Source organism: Scophthalmus maximus, chromosome 1, assembly GCF_022379125.1.
Source record: "Scophthalmus maximus strain ysfricsl-2021 chromosome 1, ASM2237912v1, whole genome shotgun sequence".
NCBI classification, from domain to species: domain Eukaryota; kingdom Metazoa; phylum Chordata; class Actinopteri; order Pleuronectiformes; family Scophthalmidae; genus Scophthalmus; species Scophthalmus maximus.
In genome coordinates this window covers 12,813,162-12,838,168 of record NC_061515.1, presented here as the reverse complement: position 1 = coordinate 12,838,168, position 25,007 = coordinate 12,813,162, and the positions used below count along the sequence as shown (strand labels likewise).

The window sequence follows — 25,007 nt, the reverse complement described above, 5'->3', positions numbered from 1 at the left end:
AACAGTGTGTCCAGTCTGTGCTACCTCTTTTAATACGCACATGGTCTTTATGTAATTCATGGTCTTTGTTCAGAATATAAAAACGTACATAAAAATACATTGTTTTCCCTACACAAGATTGATGCAGGACCGTGTAAACGTATGTATGAAGGTAAAATTAACAACAGGTCTCTAATTATTATCTCATTATTCATGATGACAGTGAATGTGTTTACCTTCACTCTCTGGTTTTGTTCTCATGCTACTTGACAAGCCTGGTTATTTAAAATCCACATATCAATCTTTCTGATTTTATCCTGGTTTCTGACCATCTTATGTTCTGTCGTGATTTGATTCCTACAGATCTCAGCCTCTGTGTTTTGTACCAACAAAGAATTTTCAGAAACCTGGATGAGGCGTTTACATGCCACAGACCTTCAGATACAGTATCCAGATAAAAAAAAACAGAACACCATTGCGCATATAATTGCAGACTCTGTTTAACAATGAGCCAAACGGCACAATAAAAGTAATCTGAAACCAAAGCCGCTTCAGCTAAATTCCAATAGTCAGCCATGATTCATTTAATTGACATCAGTGTTGCCACTGTCCTACTATATTTCACCCTCAGTGAAAGAACACGATTGACTACCCGTATGAAAAACAAAAATCTCAATTCAGGAAAGAGTAGCTGATCAGTAGTAAATTTTATTAGCAACTATTTTGACAATCAATTTATTGTTTAATTTACATTCTCTGTTTTTAGCTTCACACATTTCACCTTCTTTGATTTAAAGAGCCAAACAAACAAACAGAAACATATATTATAGGTAACACAATTATTTGAATAATCAAGATAATAATTGGTTTATTAATACTGAAATAACTGTCAGTCGTGATTAATTGTATATTATTCTAATATTGTATTTTGTGTACAGTACACTTCAAATAAACATTATGCTGATACATATGTCCACAGTACTAAATTGTCAAATACAAAACACAAAGTACAATTATTATCTTGCGTATATGTTTTATGTGTCTGAAATAAAGATGTATGTAAATGGAGAAATTAGCCTACATATTACAAAATTATAGATTCATTCATTTAAATGTCAATTTCTTAGTCCAGTGCTTCCCAACCTGTGGCCAGGTCCCACAAGAGACTGCTGGGAAGAATCAAGGGGTCATGAGATGACCAACAAGTAAGAAATTCAAAAATTTCAGACAAATGCTGTACAGTATTAAATCTGCAGGCCTACGAATATCAAGTTTATTGTCATCTGTAGAGGAACAACAGGAGTCTACGCATTTATATGAAAGATGGCATGAACTGCAAGAGTTAAGAATTATTTCAGTATAAGTGGCAAACCAAATAATCTGTGATTGAACTGCTCACAAAACAAAGACGTTGACAAGGGGTCTTACATAAACAGTGCCATCGTATTTATTAATATACTGTGTACTGTACCAACCGGTGAGATACATTCTTCTTCCTCTCATCTTCTTCTCATTCCCAGTATTCACTAAACCAGAAACAAAGATAAAAGAGATCAGATAAAGTTAACAGAAGCACCACTAATGCAACACTTGTTTCAGAAAGTTTACCAAGTCAGTCAGCACTTCTCAGATTAACACGTTTCCAATTTTTTTGGTATCATGGGTCACCTTTCTCCTTTTATTTTACCTTTCTTTTACCCAATCCCTACCTTTGCACTCTGTTGTTCCCATGCAGTAAGCTCCTCAGCCCTGGATTGTGTCATGTTCCTCTCACCCTCCTTTTTAGTAACTAACACTGAATTAATTCTCACTCACTTGTCTGTCTGTAGTCTCGTTTCTCCACGATTTCTTCTCTCTCTCTCTCTCTCTCTCTCTCCCCTTTTCATTCCTTCCTTCTCTCCGTTTGTCTCATGCTCCGGTGCCCGAGTGGATTCAACATGCAACATCCACACTGTTGCTGTTAAACAGAGCTGTGGCAGGTGGGAGCGCTGGACCCAGTCAACCCCCCCACTTTCTCTCTCCCCCCCCCCCCCCCCCTCTCTCTCTTTCTCACACACACACACACACACACACACACACACACACTTGCTCCTCATCTCTCTGTCCTCTTGAATTCATTTCTGTGTATGGGTAAGGAGGGCTAACATGGACTCTTTGGGTCTTTTTATCCTTCTGATGCTTCTGTGTTCCCAGTGGACAGCTGTCCCTGCTGCCGGTAAGGTCTTGATTACCATAATAATCAGCGTCATGCAAGGTTTTTTGTTGTTGCTCTAATGTTAGTGTGGTAGCTTGTTTGTGTTTCAGTGTGAGCTGTAGTTGTGGAGCAGTGGTAGGATCCACAAACGATTAGATCTGAGGAGTATTTGACAACTAGTGTGCTACTATATTTACGAGTTAAATTGAATTGTACAGGAGTGGCTGTAGATTGGAAAGTGATGAAAAAATGACATATTATGGAGTTAAGTGAAATATAAAATGCTTTTAAAAAGGGCCAATGTTTGCTGAAAATCAAAGTTTGAGTTTGAGGAGTTTTTCTCTTTTATTCTTTTTTTCAGAGGAAACTACCTGGACCTACACTGGTAAGTACAACTTCATTAGTATAGCAAAGCCCCATCAAAAGCAATATAATGTGTTGTCATGAGTGATAGAAAAATGAGGATGTCTGAATATGTCGTATGTATGTCAGATATAAAGTACATTCTGACCAAAGGGCAATCTTCTATGACAAATTAGGTAACAAGTGGAGATGTTTGAGAATTGGAGTGATGGGGATTTATATTTATTATTAGTATGAGAAGCTGCTGAAGCAGTTGTGTGACACTGAAACTACTCATACTCTTATCAAGTCAAACCCGTATCTCTAAGACATAACTAACATAAAAGTTAGTTATGTCTGACAGTGTAGGTAGGATCTGTCCCCCCCTCCTCATATCACCTACTCCTTCTCCTCGCCTCACTTGTCTGTATTAGTTACAGTTCAACAAGCTGGCATAAGCACAGCAGTCAGGCCGAGATGATGAAAGGTTGGACGGAGACAGGGAGGAGGAACACAAGGAAAAGGGGCTTAGCGAGAGGCTGGCCAGAGGGAGGCAGGTGCACACGGAGGAAGCAGGCGAGAGAGGCTGTGGGACAGCGGGAGGGAGATGGGACGGGCTGAAGCAGAAGCATACCGAATCGTGCCCTGTATTGTTGCAGCGGACAAAAACCTATGTGTTTATTGTTCTGTGGAAACACACTGGCTGCCTTTGCCATGGACAATGACATTGTGTGAATGAATGAGGCGCACAGACGCCACTCTGTGTGCATTGAGGAGCCCAACACCAATGTACAGTACATACAGGATGTATAGCAAACTGTGGAGGCCGTGCCTGGAGCACGCTGGTCTCTATACATGGTGAGGCCTTTTTGTAAAAGTTACAGAGGCAAGTGCACTGTGACATGTGATCTCTGGGTGGTACTGTAGCTTTGCATGTTGTGTGATGTTTCTTGACTTTAGATGCATTTGATTCAATTTTTTTCTCAATTTTTGTCATAATTTTCACAGTAAAATTGTTTGCAAATGTTCCTCCTCAGTCCGTACGATAATGAGTGCGAGGCGCGCTGTTACACAGCATCGCATGATGTGGCTGTTACAGAGCTGCTGCTAGCTGAAGTGGAAAGTCACTTTTGTTATGCAGAACATTTTGTCACACGAAAGAGCCGAAGCACGTTTTCAGAGACGCTTCTTTTCACGAGAGACTCGTGAAGTAATGGAGGGAGAGTCAGCGTGACGTTCCATCATGCTCTGAGTGAGGGAATCAGTGTGTGTTTGTGTCTTTGTTCCTGGCTGTATTCAACCCAGGGATAGCATGCTAGGAGAGGTAGGGCAGGCGCACTGGGTCAGAATTTTCGGCCTCCGGTTACCATGGAGACCTCCATGACGACCAATAACAGGGCTGCGGGACTCGACTTTTGAAGTCGAGTCCCGCAGCCCTGTTATTGCGCTTTGCAGGGCTTTGCTCTGGAGAGTAGCGAGGGGGGGGGGGGGGGGGGGGGGGGGATTAGAAGTGCAAGGTGGGGGTTGCAGGCACTGAGAGAAGAGTTGTGGTATGTGTTTACATCACTAATGAAGACACTCTCATGTTGTGTGTGTGTGTGTGTGTGATGATGAAGGGAAAGACTGGGCAGACTGTATAATACTGTATGTATGTAGATGAAGATGTCGATATCAAGGGGTTAAGATGACAGAAAGACATACTACAAACATGGAACAGTATTCTGGGGAAATTCTTTTCTTACCGTGTTCTTCAATGTACGTTTGTTATTGACAACTTTCACATTTGACCACAAATATGTTATTGGATACTTGTTTTTGCACTCTACCCGCACAATTCTATTTGGATGTAAAAAGTGTCACTGGCCTGATTTCTAAAGCATTTCTCTTCAATTTAAATTCAGATTCTTTGATTCACATGTCAGTCTCATTTTCATTCAGACTCTTTTTCTTTTCTTCCAAAAAGTATCTTTTATTATGCAATTGGGGAGACCGGTCTCCTTTTCACTCTGTGTACGCAGGCGTCCTCTCTAACTTAACATTCTTAACATTTCTCAATTGTATGAGAATATATGACTTGCTTATTCCCAATGTCTGAGAGTTTCAGTAATTTTTTAATCAATTCATGTGGGAAAATTCTTTGTTACATTTTGTCAGCTATAAACGTATGTTGTGGACTAGCTGTATAAAATGACCACTTCATCTAAAGTTCTGACATTATTACAATACTACCCTGGTTTTAACAGTTTTTCCAACGCTGAATTTGAGAAATCAAAGTTTTAATTTTTCCTGTGATTTCCCACTGATTTTTAAGATAAACATAAACCATATAAAATTGCAATTGGAAACATGACTAGAGTTAATGTGAAAAAAGCAAATTCGCTGGCATGAAGAAAAGAACATTTCAATCAGGAATAATAGTCATTAAAAACGTTTATTCATAGAGAATTTTTTTAGTGTGACTTCTGTTATGGATTTGTTCTAATGGCTAAACAGCATTTTAATTTACTGTTATTCTCGACACCTTTCAGGTATATATCTAACGACACTTATTACTATTACTAATTCTAGTTGTTACCTAAATAAGCTGTTTATGTCAGCCTGTTATTGATAACGGCTCATATCTGTGTCGTGTTTCATCGAAACATGGGAGGCACGTGTCAACTGCATTTAAGTCTGATTTAACTTGCCGTTTTAGGAATAACTGATTAAATTTTTTCCTTTCAAAACATGCAAGTACTTTTATGCAAGAAGGACTATATGCATTAGTATTATGACCCTTCTTAAATTTGACAACCTGTTGCTATGGATAATTGTGGATTCTTTAAATAAAAAATAAAAAATTCTACGTTGGTAAAATTCCCCTCCACAATGCTGTGAACCCAGAGAGAACATCGATGGATAATTGCACTGCACAATTAGAGTCTGATCAATGGAGGTGCTTTTCACTAGAGATTCGGAGTCAGTGAGCTGCGTAATTGGGTGACATCATATTGTTGTCTATTCTCCTGTCGTAGGCTTGATGGGTCAGTCCGAGTGGCCCCAGTACTTCCCTGACTGCGGTGGTACATCTCAATCCCCCGTTGATGTGGCCACCACCCAGACCAAATACGACCCCAGTTTGATCCCTCTGACCCCACTGGGCTACAGTCAACACGGGAACAGGCCCTTCACCCTGTACAACAACGGACACACAGGTAAATATATAGCAGCAGAATTTCTGGCTCCTAATGTGACCGTCTCCCGGGAATCAGCTTCATGGTTGATCTGTTTATACTGCACCATCCTCAAACAGAACCCGGCAGTAAACTTTTTACTGTTCCTTAATTACTTCAGGAGATTAGTTAAATAAATAGAATAAATAAAAATGAATATATACGTATATACACAAACACCCATGTTTTAGAAAAAATATGCCTTCCTAGTATTATCCTTAAGGTTGGAAAACAAAGTTATGAGTTTTGTTGTATTTTTCTTTCCATCAGCTATGATTGAGCTGCCAGAGTGGATGGGACTGGGGGGGCTGCCCTGGCTCTTTTCAGCCGTACAAATGCACCTCCACTGGGGCAGCGGTGGCCCGAGCCACGGGGGCGGTGAACACACCATCAACGGACTGAGTGCAGATGCAGAGGTACATTTAAAGACAGCCACGCATACATGGTCAAACAGTCCGCAGAGGAACCGCGAGACGAGTCAAAGCCAATCCAAAGGAGTAAAGGGAAGTCGAGGTCAAGTGGTGTGATGACTCTGGTTTATGATGCTAAATAATACTGCAAACGACTGTTAATTAAATACCCTTTTTTAAGAATGGGTCAGGATGGAGAAAGATAAAGGAGGGAATGTACAGTGCACTGTCTGTCAGATGTGACCAGAACACGCCGGTTTCCTCGGGGCTGAATGGATGGAGGGAAAGATTAACAGCATGCAGAACTGATTAAATGATAAGAAATTAGCGGTCTAATTATATAACGAGTCAATTAAATACTTTCTCATTCACATCAGTCTTTCCTCGTCGCTCTTTATTTTTCTTCAGTCATTCTCCCGAAAGTAAAGCAAGTTGGCGAGCAGCCTTTCCTCCGTCAGTCTCTCCCCTCCTCTCATCCGTCAGGAGGATAACACACACGAGTCTCTCTTTCCCTCCTTTGTCTCCTTCTCATCTGAGTGACCAGACAAACTGTGCTGCTCCTCTCCGCAGCTTCACGTGGTTCACTACAACTCTGAACTCTACCCCAACATGTCTGCCGCCATGACACAGAGAGACGGCCTGGCTGTTTTAGGAATTCTCATTGTGGTAATAAAACAATAGTAATTCAAAATAAGTATTGGAGTATTTTGAGAAATGTAGTAAAACGTTTAAGGCTGAGTTTTGGTTTTCCAGACAGGTGAGGAGACGAACCCGGCATTCAACAACATCCTCAACTACCTGAGTCGCATCAGACACGCAGGTAACACCAGGAAACATTTTTAAAAACTATGTCTCGTTGTTTGGCTTACAGTGTCTTTGCAGCCAAACAAGGGATTTATGAAAGTTTGTGAACGACAGCTTCGACAGTTTTGGAATACTTCTTAGAAATGTGCAGTTTTTTTCCTTTTTTGGATTGATTTAAAATTTAAACGGGTTCCCCACACTGCCAAATGCAGTGACAGTTTATTGAACAGAAACAATCACGACTATGTGTCAGAAAAGTTGAGAACTAAGTGGCTATGAAAACAGCAAAACATTTGACGAAATATGTTGCTTTTTCGACATTTAAGATATTGATGAAACCATGATGGAGAAATAAAAACAGCAGCAAGGCATTTTTCTCCTGGATGAGATGATGTATATAACATCTCACATCACTCTTCTCTCACATCCCTTCATCCTCCGTCAGACCAGAAAGTGCTCATCCCAGCCTTCGACGTCCAATCCCTGCTCCCTAAGGATCTGGGACGCTACTATCGCTACAACGGCTCCCTCACCACGCCGCCCTGCTATCAGAGCGTGATCTGGACGCTGTTTCACGAGAGGGTTCAGATCTCAAAAGCACAGGTGGGGCTGAGACACCTGCAGTGTACAGAAGTATATCCCGCCTGCTTCAACTGAACAATCACAAAGAGCTTTGTTCATTTGCACTAGTGAATTTGCTGAATTGTTTTCTATTGATATTAATGTTTAGATATATTGATAGTCTTCAAGTGGTAGATCTTAAAAACACTACATTTTTGGATGGCAAGCGTAAAAAAAAAAAATGAAAAAAAGACTGCATTTGATTTACCTCCTCAAAACAGGTAACAGGATTAAGTTAGTTCTGAAATGATATGTATTCCCATTTATGATCAGAATTAAAGTGTTGATAACAAAGGGGAAAGTCTTCCCCAACACACAGTTAGTGTAACATACCTAATTTGTGCCAGAAAAAAATGGAAATGCAGACACTTCATTAATATATTTACTGAACAAACACTTGCTCAGTGAATCAATTTACTCAGAGGCTTTTACCTTATTTGAGCTACAGATAAAATTTGACTGGATTATTCAGATTAATGTCAATGAACTTACTTTTTGTTCTAAGTTTACTGCCTGGGGACTGTTCTCCCCATTTCTCTTCATCTCTCCACTGCAGCTGCTGAAGATGGAGACGATACTTTACTCCAGCAAAGCGGAAGATCGCGACCAGATGCTGCTGCAGGACAACTACCGCGTAACGCAGCCGCTCAACCACAGGGTCGTCTTCGCGTCCTTCTCTGCAGGTTAGACACACGGAGAGATTCATCATGTCGCACTCTTTCATGTTGACAGCTGCCACAAAAAATAAGCACTTTCTGTGTTATTGCTTTTAGCTTTTCAAATACTTTGACTTTATTAATGTAATTTACGATTAGTATAATCTTAGAGTTTATCCTTTCAGATTGCACTACTGAGGAGGTGCAAAAGGTCACAGCCAATCTGCTTTGAACTCCAGAGTTTTACCCTCGCAGCATTTCCACACCGGTGGATTGTGCAGCCTGCTGCTCATAATGCCAACCACAACAATAAGACGGAGGGTGACCATGTAGACCAAAGTTGGCAATTAGCACAATCCATGCAGCGAGTGAAAAGTGGAATGTGGAGAAAGCATGTGGGAAATATAGAGGATTACCGGTGACTTTGTCTGAGAGAGCCTTCGGAAGGCAGGAGCAGAGAGAGAGGGAAGAGGGTGGAAAAGGGAGGGGGGTGCATTGTTTGTTTGCGAGCTGATTAGAGAAAAGAATTTTCCAAAACCAAACACTAACGCCATTGTTATAACGCCACTAGCGTCTAACTGAGAAAAGGGGAAGGGAAAAAGAGCAGAGTGAACGAGGGAGGCAGAGTGGTACACAAAGACAAAAGAGAAAGAATTTGTGTGAAGTTCTCATTGTAGTGAGTGACTGAACTGGAAGGCCTGTGATATCAGCACGGCTGTCAATGGCAGCAAGACTGACTAGACAATATTCTCAACCAGCTGAGCAGCAGATTCTGCTCAGATAAACCCACACATCCCTGTTTTCTGAACTGTGTGACATTAAAAACAACATCTACTGTGATTTTCTAATGATCGACTCCATCTTTAATCTGTTGCAGAATCGGGGAAGGAGCTCTCCTCTGGTAAGGCTACATCAGATTTTCCTGCATTTATTTTTTGTCGTTGCTAAAATCAAACTAACTATGTAACTGATGCTTTAAACTTTCTTGCTTCTTTTGTGTTTTCTGCTGCAGGTGAAGTCACAGCCATAGTCATTGGAGTGATGTGTGGCTGTGTAGGTCTGGCAGTCATCATTCGCTTCATTGTGAAGACGATACGGTAAGAAGTTGTGCGACCTGCGGCCTGTTTGTCGTTCTGCTTCTGCTCCACAAGTGGCTGCAGCAGCACACACTTGCCATCAGTCGGCTCTTGTTCTGGTTCCACTGCGGGAGATGTCTCATTCTCTATCTTCTATCTCTTGGCAGATTTTTTACCCTCCTTCACCATGAAACAGTCGTGGTAAACAGGTGGCCTTCTTGAGCTCAGTACTGACAAAGATGCTCAACTTTCACTGACTGTGCCGTTTGTAACTTGTTTTTTTTGTGCTTGACAGAAATCCTTAAGCGCAGATCTTGGGTCAATGCCACAACAAACAAATAACATGCAGAGGCAAATTGGGGAAAAAAGTAAATGATGAAATAAATGATGAAATACTATTGCATTTTACCATGAATTAAAGTAAAGACCCTGGATGCCTACAGGACAACCTGAACCCAAAATTAAAAGTCCAATTGATAAGTAACAAAAACTTGCAGTTCATAAAGATATTAATTTAGAAATCCTTACCATGGTTTGTCCACTAGAGAGCACTGACAAGTTATTTTCTATTTAATATTTGTAGCAGTTGAGTTAAGTTTGTCCAAATTCTTTAACAATCAAATGTAAAAAACATATTTTTCTGAAATCTTGGTTAGCACACTATCTTAAGTCCCTATACTGTATATAACATTAGTAAGAATTATATAGAGGACACAAAAAATAGTTCATGACTATTTAGTCATAAGCAGATCTAAGTGCTTATTATACATGTAAAAATATATGTATTTACTGCTCCTGTGGTCACCCATGGAGGCTGTCTATATCCTCTTAAGACAAGTTATAGTTGCTGACAAATACCTTACATTAGTAAATAGTTAAACACTGTAAACCATTTATTAAATATCTTCATAGTGTTAATAAATGCTAAATAGGGGGACACAGTAACCAATGTATGTTCTAATATTTATATTTATATTTATTTACATAAGTAAACATTAAACCTTTGTTAAGATATTGAAAGACAATGAAACATTGATTAACTTAAAGCTCAGTCGGCTCTGAATAATGAGATATAACTACCTTGTTTTTATTATGATTAACTAAGGTACGTGTTCAACCAGGAAACAATTAGGTACAACAGTATATGGACAAGTTTTTTCTTTTAATAACTGGCATTGGCCTCAAAACGGTTTGCTGGGCTCTCATGAAAATTTCTCTAAACGCATAATCCTCATGTTGGGCTTTCAACATAAAAGTTAAAAAGATTTGCGCTAAGGATAATCTGATCTTCTTACCTTTGCTGCAATGTCATGGCTGTTTCCCAATGTTGTACTAAAGTGTAAATACTCTCTCACAACTAACCACCACATACTTCCTGTGGTATGTGGTGGGTTCTTTAACCTTCCCACTGCTTTGACCAAGGGGTTCCCAAAGTCCCCCCTACATGCGTTCAATTCAATTCAAGGTCTGAATCAGGATTTGATTGGATACGTTGTTGTATTGAACTGAATGACTGGATAAACTGATGATGGGGAGGATTAAACCTATAGCCCTCTGTTATATTCTCCCACTGTTCAAGCTTCACATGTGATTATAGTGACGTTATTACATCCTTCATTTTTCCTGGGCCCCTCTTAATCCTTGTCACGGAGCCTTCAGGGGGCCCTTATCGCTCGCTTTGGGAACCCCCGGCCTTTTTAATGTCAATCAGCATTGTGCAATTACCTCCGATCCCTCAATCTAATGAGAGCAGAGGAGGGCGAGGGACTGGGCTTTTGAAATAGTTGCACACTGACACTTTGAAATTTGTATTCTGACATTTTCTCTCTGTTGTGGTCACATGCTTCTGTCTTTTGGTTTTTGTGACAGCTCTACCTCTAGCTGGGATGTCCTGCCCAGTAACCGGCCTGCTCCCACGCCAAGGTTCACCGTTCAAAATTATGACCTTTGACCCCAGAACATTAACTTTTACATCTCACAGTTAGATTCCTGAGCACATCTCTTTGCTGTAACCATCCATTCACATTGTCTAATCCTCTTAGGTTAGACTCAAACACCTCTGTTAGAAAATGAGTGTCTACAGAAATTCTACAGACTGAGGAGAACCTCTTTAGATATATTTACTGACTTATGAGCAGAACAGCATTTCCAGTGCTTTTACAAATGAACTATCAATAATTATTTATCTGTCATACTCCGCTTCTGTCCTCAGTCTTTAATCCTGATGCCTAATCATTTTTGTCGATCGTCTTGATGCTGTGCATCTACAGTGTCGATTTTTTTTCCCTGAACCTTTCAGGAGGGGTTGTATGTGAGAACGCAAAATATCGATAAATGTGTGGCAACTGTGAACCTCATGGTGGCACTACAGTAAAAGTCAGGGGATCATCCAAATTGTTAGGATGCATCCTCCGGGCAACAATGACTGTCTGTACAGAATTTTGTTAGAATCCATATGATAGTTATTTATTTATTATTATAATAATAATAATAATTATTATTATTTCAATCTTGAACACATGAGTAATAGAACGACATTATCATTCCTAATGGCCACTAGAAACGATAAAAATAAGCGAGGGGCATGGTGGTAGGGAGACAGAGATATTTTCTGTGCTTCTAATATACACTATTCAGGAAGTACAGATACAGGATGTCATGGGGTTGGTACATGTAGCCACACAAATCTGTTACCACATCTAGATGTAAATTGGCTGCAGAAATAATATATATATATAAAATATATTTATAATAGAAAAAATATTAGCAAAACAACTCAGAACTATATTGAAAACGTGGCTGAATATATTTTTGAAAATTTTGCTCTGCTATGGAGATGAGGAAATCCAGATGTTAACATAGCTCCCTCTCCCCTTGTTTATTATATCCTGACTCATATTAGAAATGTATCTACTTAATGCCATCTTATTAATACAAAGTCATGTTATTTTACCACTTTTTTGTTATTTTTATTCTTGGTGTCTAAAATATATATATGTTTTTGCTTTACTTGTGGTTGACAACTTGTTGTCATTTTACAGTGTACTGGCGAGCTCTCGGCTGAATATTGTCTGGCCAGCTTTACAGATTAGGGGATGACTCAGTAGGACTGACTCTTCCACTTCATATTTCAGGATGAAGGAGCCAGAAAAAGTGAAGGAGCAAAAACAAGACATGGCTCTGAACTCGACCTCAGCAGCAGAAAGAGAGAAGAGCCCTTTGCCGTCTCTTCAGACTGAGCCCTAACCGACAGCATCGTCCACTTGAGGCCTTGTTCAGACACTCAGACACTCTCCTCCTCCCTCTCATCAATGACGCTCTCACTGGACAGAAGGCAAACATGTTCTCACTTATCGCAGCAGCAGCAGGAAGAACATTTTATAAACAGCGAGGGAAGGACATAGACTGAACAAGGGACAAATCACCTGCTGCTTTGAATATTTAACAGTATTTCTTTCCCCCACCCATATTCAGAAATGTATCAGACCTTTTCCTCAGTTTTGCACAATATGTCAGTTTGCTGGCTCTGAGTTGTGTGTTTGCTCTTGAAATGCCTGGGATGCAGGACTTGGTTCATGTAAATACTTTGTAAAATATAAATGTTGTAATTTGTTTTTTTCCTTAGGTTTGTCATTTGTCATTTCATCTTGTTCCTTCTGCCTTGAAACACAAACACACTGAAGCAGACTGTACTGTATGAGATATTAATAGACCCGTTTGTTTAATTATTAATCAGTGTACTGAGAGACTAGAGGATTAACACAAAGTGGACAATTTGACATTAGAAAAAAACGTGAGAGTTTGAGCCGACTAAATGAACACTTTATGATTAGTCTGAAGTGATTTGACGCACACATTTGATTTGTATATACTACACATATTGGCTCTGTATTTAAATCGGATTATTTTGTAAATGTGTGATGAGTTATGTGTGTGTATATGTGGTTATTTTGTCAGGGGAAAAATACTTTTGGAGCCATATCATCTTTTTCTCAATTATTATTATTATTATTTGCTGTATATAACTTGTCAGTATGGGCACTACATTAAAACACTTGAATGTCAAACTCACCTGTTTTTGATTTTTTTTTAAAAATCTTTAATATCTAGATCAGATTACATGAAAAAATCAAGGACACCGCAAGTTTCCTCAAACATGTTTGGTTGAGTGTGCGACAAATGTTTTTTCATTAAGAAATGAAGTAAGTAGCCTGTGAAGTTTTTTGTTTAGTAGTTTGTAGTTGTTATCGTGTGTATTTTGAGAGCATCACGTGACATGTGACCTGGTATGTCATTTACTTTGACCCTCTGAAGGTCTGGAATCCCGACCAGTATCAGAAAAGACTGAATCACTGACAAATGAGAACTACAAGGATTAGGATGTGTTTGTTCTTTCACTCTCACATAATATCAAATGTATTTCACCGTTAAAACTGTGGTGAACACAGCCTTTTTTTCATCACAGTCTCACGATTAGCTTATTGAAATTAAAATAAATTAGAGCGAATTTTGATTTTAATGTTTGAGAAATACTAAATTAAGCCACGTCATTGTTTTAATATCGAAGTAAAACCACGCCAGAGAGAAGACTCCTGGAGGAAGAAGAGGTAATGTAGGTTTAAAGGGCCCATATTATGCCCCCTTTACATTGGTTTTCAGGTGTGTGCACTACATGTCTTTGCCAGTCCATGTCAGAACCCCCCCAGGATCAGGGCACACAGCCCCCTCCTCTTTCTGTATAAACAGCCCTGTGAGACTATGGTCGATTCCAGCGCTTTCCTGCTCACATCTCGCCCCCCCTCCCTTCGTGCTCTGCAAAGCTCCACAAAGCTCCGCAAAGCTCCGCAAAGCTCCTCCCCGGGTCTGCTGCGCAACTACGGCGTTGCGCTGCCATGACAACAGTCGCACGTAACAAGGCACATACACGACGTGTATGTGCCAGCCCCTTGTGCTCTGGGGAGGCACAGCGAACACATTCTCCAGAATTACACACAGAGCACAAGGGGCTGGGCGATAGAACGTTAACGCCGGTAGCCGCGAGCCCCGCTGGTAGCCGCAAGCTCCGCCGGCAGCCGTGAGCCGCGAGCTCCGCCGGCAGCCGCGAGCCGCGAGCTCCGCCGGCAGCCGCGAGCCGCGAGCTCCGCCGGCAGCCGCGAGCCGCAAGCCCCGGCGGTAGTCGCGAGCTCCGCCAGCAGCCGGGAGCTCCGCCGGCAGCCGTGAGCCGCGAGCTCCGCCGGCAGCCGCGAGCCCCGCCGGTAGCCGCGAGCTCCGCCGGCAGCCGCGAGCCGCAAGCCCCGGCGGTAGTCGCGAGCTCCGCCGGCAGCCGGGAGCTCCGCCGGCAGCCGCGAGCCGGTAGTCGCGAGCTCCGCCGGCAGCCGGTAGCCGCGAGCTCCGCTGGTAGCCACGAGCTCCGCCGGTAGCCGCGAGCCCCGCCGGCCGGCCGCGAGTCTAGCTTGTCCATGCCCGCGGTGGTCGTTCGCTTGCGGGGAGAAAATGATGGCGTAGACGTGATCTGTTTTTCCGCACTTCAAGGGGGGAGGTGCTGCTCAGGTTGGGGGCGTGGTTGCCCCAGTAGCAGGAGTCAACTTACGTCACTTGACGCCCGGGCTGTGAATGGCTCGTTTACAGACCGTCTGCACGATCAACCCAAACCACGAATCAACGACTCATTGTTTTCTTTTCATTCTCCGTGGGCTGGCAGACCCCCCAGATGACCAAATATACGTGAAGGCAGGCTGAAAAGGTGCCTGGAGCATAATATGGCCCCTTTAACTGATAACACGTATAGATCTATTTTTCAGTTTTATTTTACAAACGTCTAAATGTATTTGTCTGACAATTGATTTATTCATTTCTTGTTCAGCAGCCAGCAGTAGAAAACGTACAAGAACAGTAGAATACTAAACGAGTTAACAAGTTGACTGTATTTGTGTGAGATCAGGTGGGTTAGGGTTAGGGTTAGGTGCTGAGGCAGCAGCCCATAAAATGCCCTGTGGTTGACACTCTGCTACCTGCTGACCTAATATGGGAAACTTGTGGCTCTTGACTGATTAGCAATGTACGTCACATCTGTAGGCCACGGCACACCTGTACCGTCCGGTAAGCAGCACGTCTGTGCAGCAGGAACGAGAGAAGTGAGCTAAACAGAGAAACCTGAAATGAGACCAGACAATGGGGAAGTCGTTGTTATATTTTACTCCTGAAAGCATTTTATTTTTAAACACAGAAGCTAACTCACTATCTTGTCGGTTGAACATGATGACTTTATTGCTATTCAATCTGCCATTAAACTTATTTTTGCATTTACTTTTTGTTGTATCATGTTTGTTTTCGTTAAAATTTGTCCTTTTGGCACATATAGTCATATGCCATCTAAATGCAATGCCTACATTTTGAAATATGTGTAATATCACGGTTGTATAACATCATTCAAACTAAAACTTTATTTACACTGAACAAAATTATAAACGCAACACTTTTGTTTTTGCCCCCAGGTTTTCACTGTACAGGGCAGATGGCAGACAGCGTGTATGGCGTCGTGTCGGTGAGCGGTTTGCTGGTGTCAACGTTGTGGATCTAGTGGCCCATGGTAGCGGTGTGGTTATGGTATGGGCAGGCGTATGTTATGGACAACGAACACAGGTGCATTTTATTGATGGCATTTTGAATGCACAGAGATACTGTGAAGAGATCCTGAGGCCCATTGTTGTGCCATTCATCCACGACCATCACCTCATGTTGCAGCATGATAATGCATGGCCCCATGTTGCAAGGATCTGTACACAATTCCTGGAAGCTGAAAACATCCCAGTTCTTGCGCGGCCAGCATACTCACCGGACATGTCACCCATTGAGCATGTTTGGGATGCTCTGGATCGGCGAATGCGACATCATGTTCCAGGTCCTGCCAATATCCAGCAACTTCGCACAGCCATTGAAGAGGAGTGGACCAACATTCCATAGGCCACAATCAACAACCTGATCAACTCTATGCGAAGGAGATGTGTTGCACTGCGTGAGGCCTGTGAGGTGGATGGATTATCTCGGCAAAGGACAAGTGCTTTGAGAAGAATAAGCCTTTTGTGTAAAAGTCTTAGATCTTTGAGTTCAGCTCATGAAAAATGGGGCAAAAACAAAAGTGTTGTGCAGTTTAAACGTTTTACAGTCCATTTGTCCATGTATTTATGTGTTTATGCCTGAACAGTATATGTGTGCATCACTGTTTTAGATATGAAGCCGTTAAATATATTAAATTAATATGAAAAACAATGACTGTAGAGCTCACCAGAAATGATTTCAGTCTTGGTTTGTCTAATTCTAACTCTTACAAGCAACATACGATGTGTGTGTGTGTGTGTGTGTGTGTGTGTGTGTGTGTGTGTGTGTGTAATCATTGTTCATTTAGCCATGGTTAACATATACGCCCTGATGATCCTAATGCGGTCAAATGTATATTAAACGTTATATTAGACACAACAGCATTTCTTAAGGCAGCACAAAGACATTGTACATCTAAATATAGCTGACTAAACGTTAATACAGTGTATATTCATAGCTGAAACTGGACTGGATCCCCTTTCACTATGACGGCTCCTTTAAAGCACAGCCATGATGGAGTTATGTAATGCTGCTGCTGCACACACACGCACGTACAGTTAAGGCCACTCCCACTAACATGTGAAATTTGGAACCACACCTACAGGACAGAAGAAAGATTTCACAACCGGATCTTTCAGGACACTTGCAGCTCTCAGGAGCCACCGCCTCTGCTGAAATAAGGTAGGGAACTTATCAAGCAGCTGTTTTCTACAACCTCTCCTTCTTTCATGTCTAAAAAAACCCCTTCACAGACACACGGACGGGCTGCGTCATACGAGACTCTTATACAACTTTTTACTTTTTTACGGGTCATGAAACTCAGAAAGAGAAAAAGTAAGATGCGACCAAGTGGCAGACGGGCACAGTAGTACAGTGTTTTTGTTCAGGCTGTTATGACTTTAAAGTCTTTGTTCCATCCTAGGTCTGCTGGGTAATGGCTGCTCTCAGGGGTTTTTTCACTCTTGCCATCTGCTTGCTGCTGGGGCATCAGACATTCGCTCAAAACAGCGCTCCCTGCCAGCGGTCCAAATGGAACAACGGCTACAGCAACTTCGTCAAACGGCACATTCGCCCTGGATTGCCCACTTCTCTGGACAACAACGAATGGGAGAAGTACATCAAGGATTACGGCGGCTGTAGCAGGCCCACACAGTCTTTCCTTCACCCATCAGAACTGGAAAGGGTGAAGGCTGTGTGCACCAAGACGGGGGGTAGGATGTACCATGAGAACCTGTGCATCAGCGAGCAGCCTTTTCGCTTTGTCACAGTGAGGAGTGAACCGGGGACCTGTGGGATCAAGAGCGTGGTTCCGGAAAATAAACATCTGATCCTGGCCTGTGAAGTGCTGGAAAATCAGTGCCTGCCCGTGCATTTTGAGGGAAACCCTAAAAATCTAAAGCCTGACAACAACGCCAAAGACTGCCAGGACCCACAGACCAGAGGCCATGCGTCCAGCTTCACAATGTCGTGGTTCCAGTTGTTGTTTGTTCTTCTCATAATGATTCATGTCTTTTAACTTTCTTTTAAATTTGAGCAACACGATATAACAATTAAGTTTTAATCAATAGTCATTTTCCTTCTGGAAAACATTTCAGCAGAACCATTTAAAGTATTGAAATTAGATTTGAAAAGGTTTTGTTTTAAACTCTCACATCACCAATATATAAACCACTTTTTTTCCCCAGACTTTTAATTTGTAAAAATTTATTTTTATAACTTTTATGATCATACGATTATTTGCATGTGCGCCTGTGTATCTGTGAGTTTGCTTTTGATATTTGTGCAACGCACAGGAGGGTTGATGCTTGATCCATTGGCATTTCATTTAAAGATCGTACAGATGTGACCTTTTACCGTGTTGTGCGTATTGTACATGAAGAGATGTAAGGGAATTTTATGACAAACCAATACACTCGTATATTCAGGAAGTTTTTTTCCTTTCGTCTAAAGGGAATAAATTGTATTGATATGCTCAAGGGATTGTATTTAATAAATGTACGGTATGAAATAATAAACTGAATTCAGACAAGTGTACTTATGCTACGATTTGGAATTTGTCTGCAGTAAATTTCCACCCTGGTTTCTTTTTAGTGTGATACAGATCATAGTAGCAACTTAACTCTACGGAAAAAAATCCTTTATCAGACAAACTAGCTACTCTATGAAGACATAGAGATTAAACTCTCAATATTTGGAAAGTGGATTAGAAATAGAAAGCTTTATTAATCCCGAGAGGGGGAACTCATTTGCCACCAAACTAAGCCATACAGACAACAAACAATACAGACATTGCATTTGTGATACAAGGAACAAATCCAACCACTGAATGAGCCCATCAAAACACGGTGTAAAGGGTGGCCTTCAAAAAACAGGTCAGCTTTTAGTTTGGCCCTTGTTCACTTCTCTATAATGACCTCAAGTGAATCTGGGGCATTGGGCAATTTTTATTATACACAGAGATGCTGCTGCCCCCCAAGCATAAAACAGGGACACTAGCCAAAATGCCCTGATAAAAGACGTGAAGAAGCTTCTTGCAAATGTCGTATCATGCTAATGACCTAAGCTTCCTCAAGAAGATGATACTTGACTGAGCCTTCTTAAAAACGACGTCAGTGTTCTTCTTCCAGTTTAATTTATTGTCCAGATAGATGCCAAGATATTTATAAGACTGGAAAATTTCTACTGACTGACCCTTAATTGTCCCTGGGAAGACCTTCTCCTCCTTCTTCCTTCTAAAATCAATAATTAACTCTTTGGTCTTCCCAACATTCAATTAAAAATAAATTTGCATGACACCAGCCGACAAAGAATTCAACCTCTCTTTTATAGGCCAGGTCATTTCCTTGGTATGGTAGACCCATAAGAGCATGTGTCATCTGAAAACTTTGATTTGATAAGACTCCTGACTATGCCTATAGTCAGGAGTCTTATCAAATAGGAGCGTCAATAAAATAGGGGGATAAAACCATGCCCTGTGGGACTCAGTTGAAATAATGTCAGACGATTTGTTATTAAGCGTGACAAACTGAGGTCGGGACAACCGGTAATCCAAAATCCAAGCAATAGTTGTGTTGTGCAGTTTAAAATTAATTAATTTGTTAGCTAAAAGGTCTTGTTGAATAGCGTTAAAAGCTCTAGGAAAATCAAAAAAATATAATTCAAACAGAGCTGGCAGATGTTTCAAGATGGCTGTCAATTCTGTGAACAATAAAAAGAATTGCATCATCTACTCCCATACCCTTCCTGTGCACAAACTGTAAGGGATCTTGAAAGACTGAGACTCGTCTACTCAGGTGACCCAGGACAATCCTTTCAAAACATTTCATTATGTGCGACGTCAGGGCTATAGGTCTTAGATTAGTGAGACTACTACTTAAGTTGTTTGTTTTGGGAATTGGGACAAGACGAGATGTTTTCCACATTACTGGGATTTTTGCAGAAGACAGAGACAAAGAAAAGATTTTCAGAACAAAAACCATAAGCGTTGCTCGGATACAGTGATTCACATCAAAAAACAGTGATTTTTGATTACGCAAGCACGCACGCACGCACGCACGCAACTTTTTTAAACAGTATTCTGGACAAACCAGTTTCCTCTGACTGCACGAATTTGAGCAGGTCAGTGTGCAGTCACACACCCTTTGCCACCACTAGATGACAGCATAGTTACTATTTTGGATTTCATAATTGATCTGCAAACGCTTTAGTATTTAGCAATGATTGCTTTTGAATAAGATGAAACTCAACCACTCTAAACCACCAAAAAGCTTTGATTTCTGCTGCAGAATTTTAGTGCAGAGTTGCAGCATAGTACAGTTATAATGACATAAGAAAGGGCCACGTTTGAAATGGGATGTTTGTAAAATGAAATTCTGGAGCACTGCTCAAATCAAAAGATAAGGGAACGCAACAGACCTTGATGAACTAATTATTCAATTCGAAAATCTTTACTGATGTACATTGTAGAGTTTGTTGAGAACAAGATGATGTAACAACGATCAACGAATTCAAAATAAAAAAATCGAAGTAGAAAAATTTAAATCACTGCTGGCTAATCCAAATTGTGGTAATTTTATCACAGCAACTTACAACGTGACTCAGGAGTGTGTATGAACCCCACAAGTCTGTATGCACTCCAAACAACCTCTGGGCTCCTGATGAGTCCTGTGGGATGACCTCCTCCCAGACCTGGATCAGGGCATCACTGAGCTCCTGGACAGTCTGTGGCGGCTTCGGATGCACCGAAACATAACGTCCCATAGGTGCTCAATTGGATTTAGGTCTGCGGAACGAGAGGATCAGTCAATGGCATAGATGCCTTCATCATCCAGGAACTGTCTACACACTCTGACCACATGAGGCTTGCGCATTGTCCTGCACCAGGAGGAACCCAGGGCCCACTGCACTAGGTTGGACAATCACTCTGAGGATTTCATCCTGGTACCTAACAGCAATGAGGCAACAACATGGAGGTCTGTGCGACCCTCCAAGGAAATGCCTCCCAAGACCATCACTGACCCAACGCCAAAACGCTAATGTTGGATGATGTTACTGGCAGCATGACGTTCACTTGACGATCCCTGAAGATAACTCTCCATTCAGTGCATCGCTTCACATCCTTTCCTCTTCTCTCTGCAATTTTCTGCCCCATGATTCTGTCGCAGAGACGTGGGAATACAAGCGTTTTCAATGGTGCAACCTATAAATGCAGCTTTTTGATTTCTTTTTTTAAGCTGCTATTTAGCAGAGTCATGCCATCATGAAGAAATCACAGGTTGTTCATGTTATTGTATGTGTTTTCTGACCAGAGTGCTGCTCAAGACAGTAGAAAACAATAGCACATAAATATCTTACCATTTAAGACTTTAGGGACCCACACTGGTCACACACAGTAACAGTAGCCAGAAGCTGACCTCCAGTTAGTATGGCCATACCTAATCCATGACATCACACACACACACACACACACACACACACACACACACACACACACACACACACACACACACACACACACACACACACACACACACACACACACACACACACACACACACACACACACACACACACACACACACACACACACACACACACACACAAAGTTGGGTACACGTATTATAAATGCATTCATTCTGGTGCAAAAGCATCAACACACACAGGCATGCACAGAGTCACACAGAGAAGAGCACTGTCTACTAATGGCGGGCACACACACATAAACACACACACAAACAGACACACACACTGAGGAAAAAGCTGAAGTGAACAACAATCGTTGACTCGGGCGAAGAGGAAAGGCTACAGGGGAATAAAAGAATGAGTGCAGAGTGAAAGGTAGTGTGAGGGTGGAGAGGGAACAGCAAAGAGGAGGGGTGACCTGTTTATATACAGTCTATGGGGGTGACACGATAAAACCAGAACTGCACTTTAATTGAACTTTTTTTGTGGTTTTTTAGAAAAGCAAAACACATGGACATAAAATAAGGTGAAACGCAGGGAGAGTATGGGAACCAGCGCTTGTTTTTCTTCTCAGCTTTCTCTCGCTCCCCATCTTCTCCCATCCACTTTGACTCACGACACTTCACACGACCGTCCTCCTGAGCATATTTATCTACTTCACTTCCTTCTTTAGATATTTGACCTCCCCTTCCTCGCTTCCTCTAAATCCTGCCCCTCTTGTTGTCCTCCTGTCGAGTGTAAAGCAATTTGGCATCGTTCAGCCCATACAATGCTGTTTTACAGTGCTGTTGTCACGTAGAGCCTCGGAGGAGCCTGCGGGCTCATTAAACTGCAGGTGGCAGTGGACAAACTGTGAAAACGGGGGACGTTTATAAGCGTCAAACTCAGACACAAGAACAAATTCAAGATGACTTTGACAGACCAAACTCTTTCTTCAATGCCAATTCAAACCATAAAAATATCTCTTAGTGCTTCTCCTTCCCTCTCCCTCACCCTCTCTCAGCTCTCTGCTGGCTCTCTCTCTCTGTCCAGACCAACTCGTAACAAATGAGCGTGATAATTAAAACCACAAAGACTTGAGGGCGATGGCGGGGGGGGGGGGGGGGGGGGGGGGGGGGGGGGGATGAAGGACAAAGGGAATAGAGTGAGAGTAATACAGGCGTCTGAGTGCAACTGTCCAGGCATCTGGAGGTCTGATTCTTTTTAGATTCCTCTAAGATACGAAGTAATCCGAAAAAAAAGAAAAAATGAAATGACTTAGAAAGATGTGATGGAGCCTGCATGAGCATGCACACTGCATTCAGAGCAATCTCACGAGGCTGGCTTCGTCTTGCCCTGACACAAAGTATTTTTGCCCTATTTCTTCAGGATTTTTGCAAGCTGTGACACACACACACACACACACACACACACACACACACACACACACACACACACACACACACACACACACACACACACACACACACACACACACACACACACACACACACACACACACACACACACACACACACACACAAACACACGCATATGACAACCATATCACAAACACGCATATGACAACCATATCACAAACACAAGCAGACACACTCCTGCCTCCCTTCTCTCTCTCAGGTCCTCTTGTCTTTTCCCTGTCTACTCACATGCTGTGCCGCTCATTTCCACGTCGGTAGTTAAACGCTGCCATCTCCTCGGCTCTAATCAAACCCACATGGTTTGGCCGGTCAGCATGCCAGCGGCCCACAGTGCTGCACGTCACAGAACAGTAGCTCCCAAAATCTTTTCGGCTTGTGACCTCTTAAACTAAACATTCTCCAGCAACTGTGTCCCATGTTGTATGTGTATTGCATGACGTTCGTGTCGCTGAGCTGTAGCTTTTAGAGCCCTGAAGAGGCACAACTGTCCAGTAATTCACAGGAAAAGTGCAGAGGTTAGAGAAAACAACTCTATATTGTGTCACAGAAATGTTTTTCTTTTCTTCTCTCCTGCTGAGTTAAATTTCCCTCGACCCTTCAGATTCATCTCACGACACCTTGGGGGAAGCGTCGACCATTACCCTGACTCAGAGTTAAATCAGAGGAGAAAGACTGTACAGTAATGCGCGGCACCTTTGGCTCTGGCTTCCTCTGTGGTTAAAGGCCAGTCATAATGACTTCCAGGAGTTGGCGATGAGGAAGGCCAGGGTCAAGTTCACATCTGGGATTACCGGGGTTATTGGGGTGAGCCGTTTTTTTACTGGAGGTCACCAGGATGATTAAGTGAAGAATGCCACTGAAGTGTGACTTTACAACGGGCTGACGCACGCACGCATGCACACACACACGTACAAATCCAACATAGTGCTCCTTTTCAAAAACTGTGATTGCAACATGATTTTGATGTGTAATAGTACACCACTATACTTAACAGACTGGACGAGTAACACTATGTGTAAAGGGTTGTTTACCCTGGTGGTGGGTTTGCGTGGTCTGTGGACGTGACTGTTCCACAGATATTATTCAGATCTCTTATCAGTTGAAGTAGGAAAGGAATCAGATAACGAGTGAGAACTAGTTGACAAACTCACAGAGTCGATGAGAGAAATACAGATAACTATTGTCTCTCTACAGCAACTATTGCTTTTTGGCATTGTTAATAAAACAGTTGAGTAATTTTTATTTATTTATTGATTAATTGCTTTGTCTAGACAATGTTGGAAATAGGGAGAAACATCCAATTCAGTTTCTCTATAGTCCAAGGAGACGTATTCATTTCCTTTTGTTTTGTCTGATCATCACATTCATTTTCTTGCAATCAATTACTTTCAACAATATAAAATATTATTTCAAGTATCAGGAATTCCATAAGGGAAACCTCCTCCCCCTCTTTTTTCCTTCTTAAGTATTATAAACTGTTGTTCTTTCTATGATGCTGAGTAATGCTGTGATTCAGAGTGCGTCTTTGCTGTGAACTCCAGCAGGTCAGAGTCGATCACTGTGGTGAACAAGTCATAATAAACTCTGTTTCGCTGTGACTCTTTGAGTTGGCAGCTGGCAGCGATATCAGTTACCAACAAGGATCTTGGTGTGAGGGCGAGCGCCGAGAGACGAAGACAACAAAACAAAAGAAGTGAACAGTATATGTGTGGAAAATAGTTGGAAGGGAGCATAAGGAAATGAAGACGAGTGAAAGCTGGCACCGAAGACGCAAAATAATACTCTGTGCACATCCAAAGACAAGAGGCGTCTCTCTTTACATATCTGTCACCTTGGTTCTTTCTCAGCCTCTCCATCTCTGTCACTGTCTGTTTGCCTTTGATCTCCTGGCTCTCTTGGTCTCAGTCTCTCTTTGCTGACTCACTCTCCTTCTCCTTTCTCCTCAACAATGAGATAAAAAATGACCTGCACTCCAGTCTCCAACTTTCTCCCTAACCCCCCCCCTTCCCTTTTTTTTCTTTCTTTCTTCTCCTTTCCATCCTCTCCCCTTCTGTTTTCCCCTTCTCCCTCTCTTCAACATGCTTGAGGAATGTGTCAGGGAAGCACAAAAGAACAAAAGCTTGACAGGAGGAGGAGGAGGAGGAAGAGAGGAAGGGGGAGAAAGTTGAGTGAGGTAAAGGAGAGACAGAAAGGTTGAGAGGAGCAGAGCACGGTTGAATGGATCTGAATGCTGAG

General features: G+C 42.0%; 2 protein-coding genes and 1 long non-coding RNA gene across 7 annotated transcripts in view; 2 read left to right on the top strand and 1 right to left on the bottom strand.

Moving 5' to 3' along the window:
- Nucleotides 1-688: 688 nt before the first annotated feature.
- Nucleotides 689-25,007, bottom strand: part of LOC124849881 — a 41,577-nt gene continuing 17,258 nt past the window's right edge. Inside the window, exons 3-4 of the long non-coding RNA XR_007030475.1 lie at nucleotides 8,055-8,239; nucleotides 689-1,505 (exon numbers count right to left, since the gene is read on the bottom strand). This is a non-coding gene — a long non-coding RNA (uncharacterized LOC124849881). The remainder of the gene's footprint in view (nucleotides 1,506-8,054; nucleotides 8,240-25,007) is intronic.
- On the top strand, nucleotides 2,054-13,361 carry ca14 (carbonic anhydrase XIV). Of its 4 annotated transcripts, none has more exons than XM_035623193.2 (13): nucleotides 2,054-2,194; nucleotides 2,535-2,558; nucleotides 5,530-5,709; nucleotides 5,998-6,143; nucleotides 6,708-6,803; nucleotides 6,891-6,957; nucleotides 7,387-7,544; nucleotides 8,119-8,245; nucleotides 9,096-9,119; nucleotides 9,231-9,315; nucleotides 9,462-9,503; nucleotides 11,164-11,217; nucleotides 12,429-13,361. In XM_035623193.2, the coding sequence occupies exons 1-13, from the start codon at nucleotides 2,125-2,127 to the stop codon at nucleotides 12,538-12,540; spliced, it is 1,185 nt and encodes a 394-aa protein (XP_035479086.1). In that variant the 5' UTR covers nucleotides 2,054-2,124; the 3' UTR covers nucleotides 12,541-13,361. The 4 variants fall into 4 exon arrangements, with proteins under 4 accessions (XP_035479086.1, XP_047186940.1, XP_047186937.1 ...); XM_047330984.1 differs by having other exon boundaries at nucleotides 2,055-2,194; nucleotides 9,462-9,495; XM_047330981.1 differs by lacking the exon at nucleotides 9,462-9,503 and having other exon boundaries at nucleotides 2,055-2,194.
- LOC118299558 lies at nucleotides 16,921-18,426 on the top strand. 2 transcript variants are annotated; one of them, XM_035623417.1, is made up of 2 exons: nucleotides 16,921-17,073; nucleotides 17,315-18,426. In XM_035623417.1, exon 2 carries the CDS (start codon nucleotides 17,327-17,329, stop codon nucleotides 17,906-17,908), a length of 582 nt encoding a protein of 193 aa, XP_035479310.1. In that variant the 5' UTR covers nucleotides 16,921-17,073; nucleotides 17,315-17,326; the 3' UTR covers nucleotides 17,909-18,426. The 2 variants fall into 2 exon arrangements, with proteins under 2 accessions (XP_035479310.1, XP_035479391.1); XM_035623498.1 differs by lacking the exon at nucleotides 16,921-17,073 and adding an exon at nucleotides 17,080-17,226.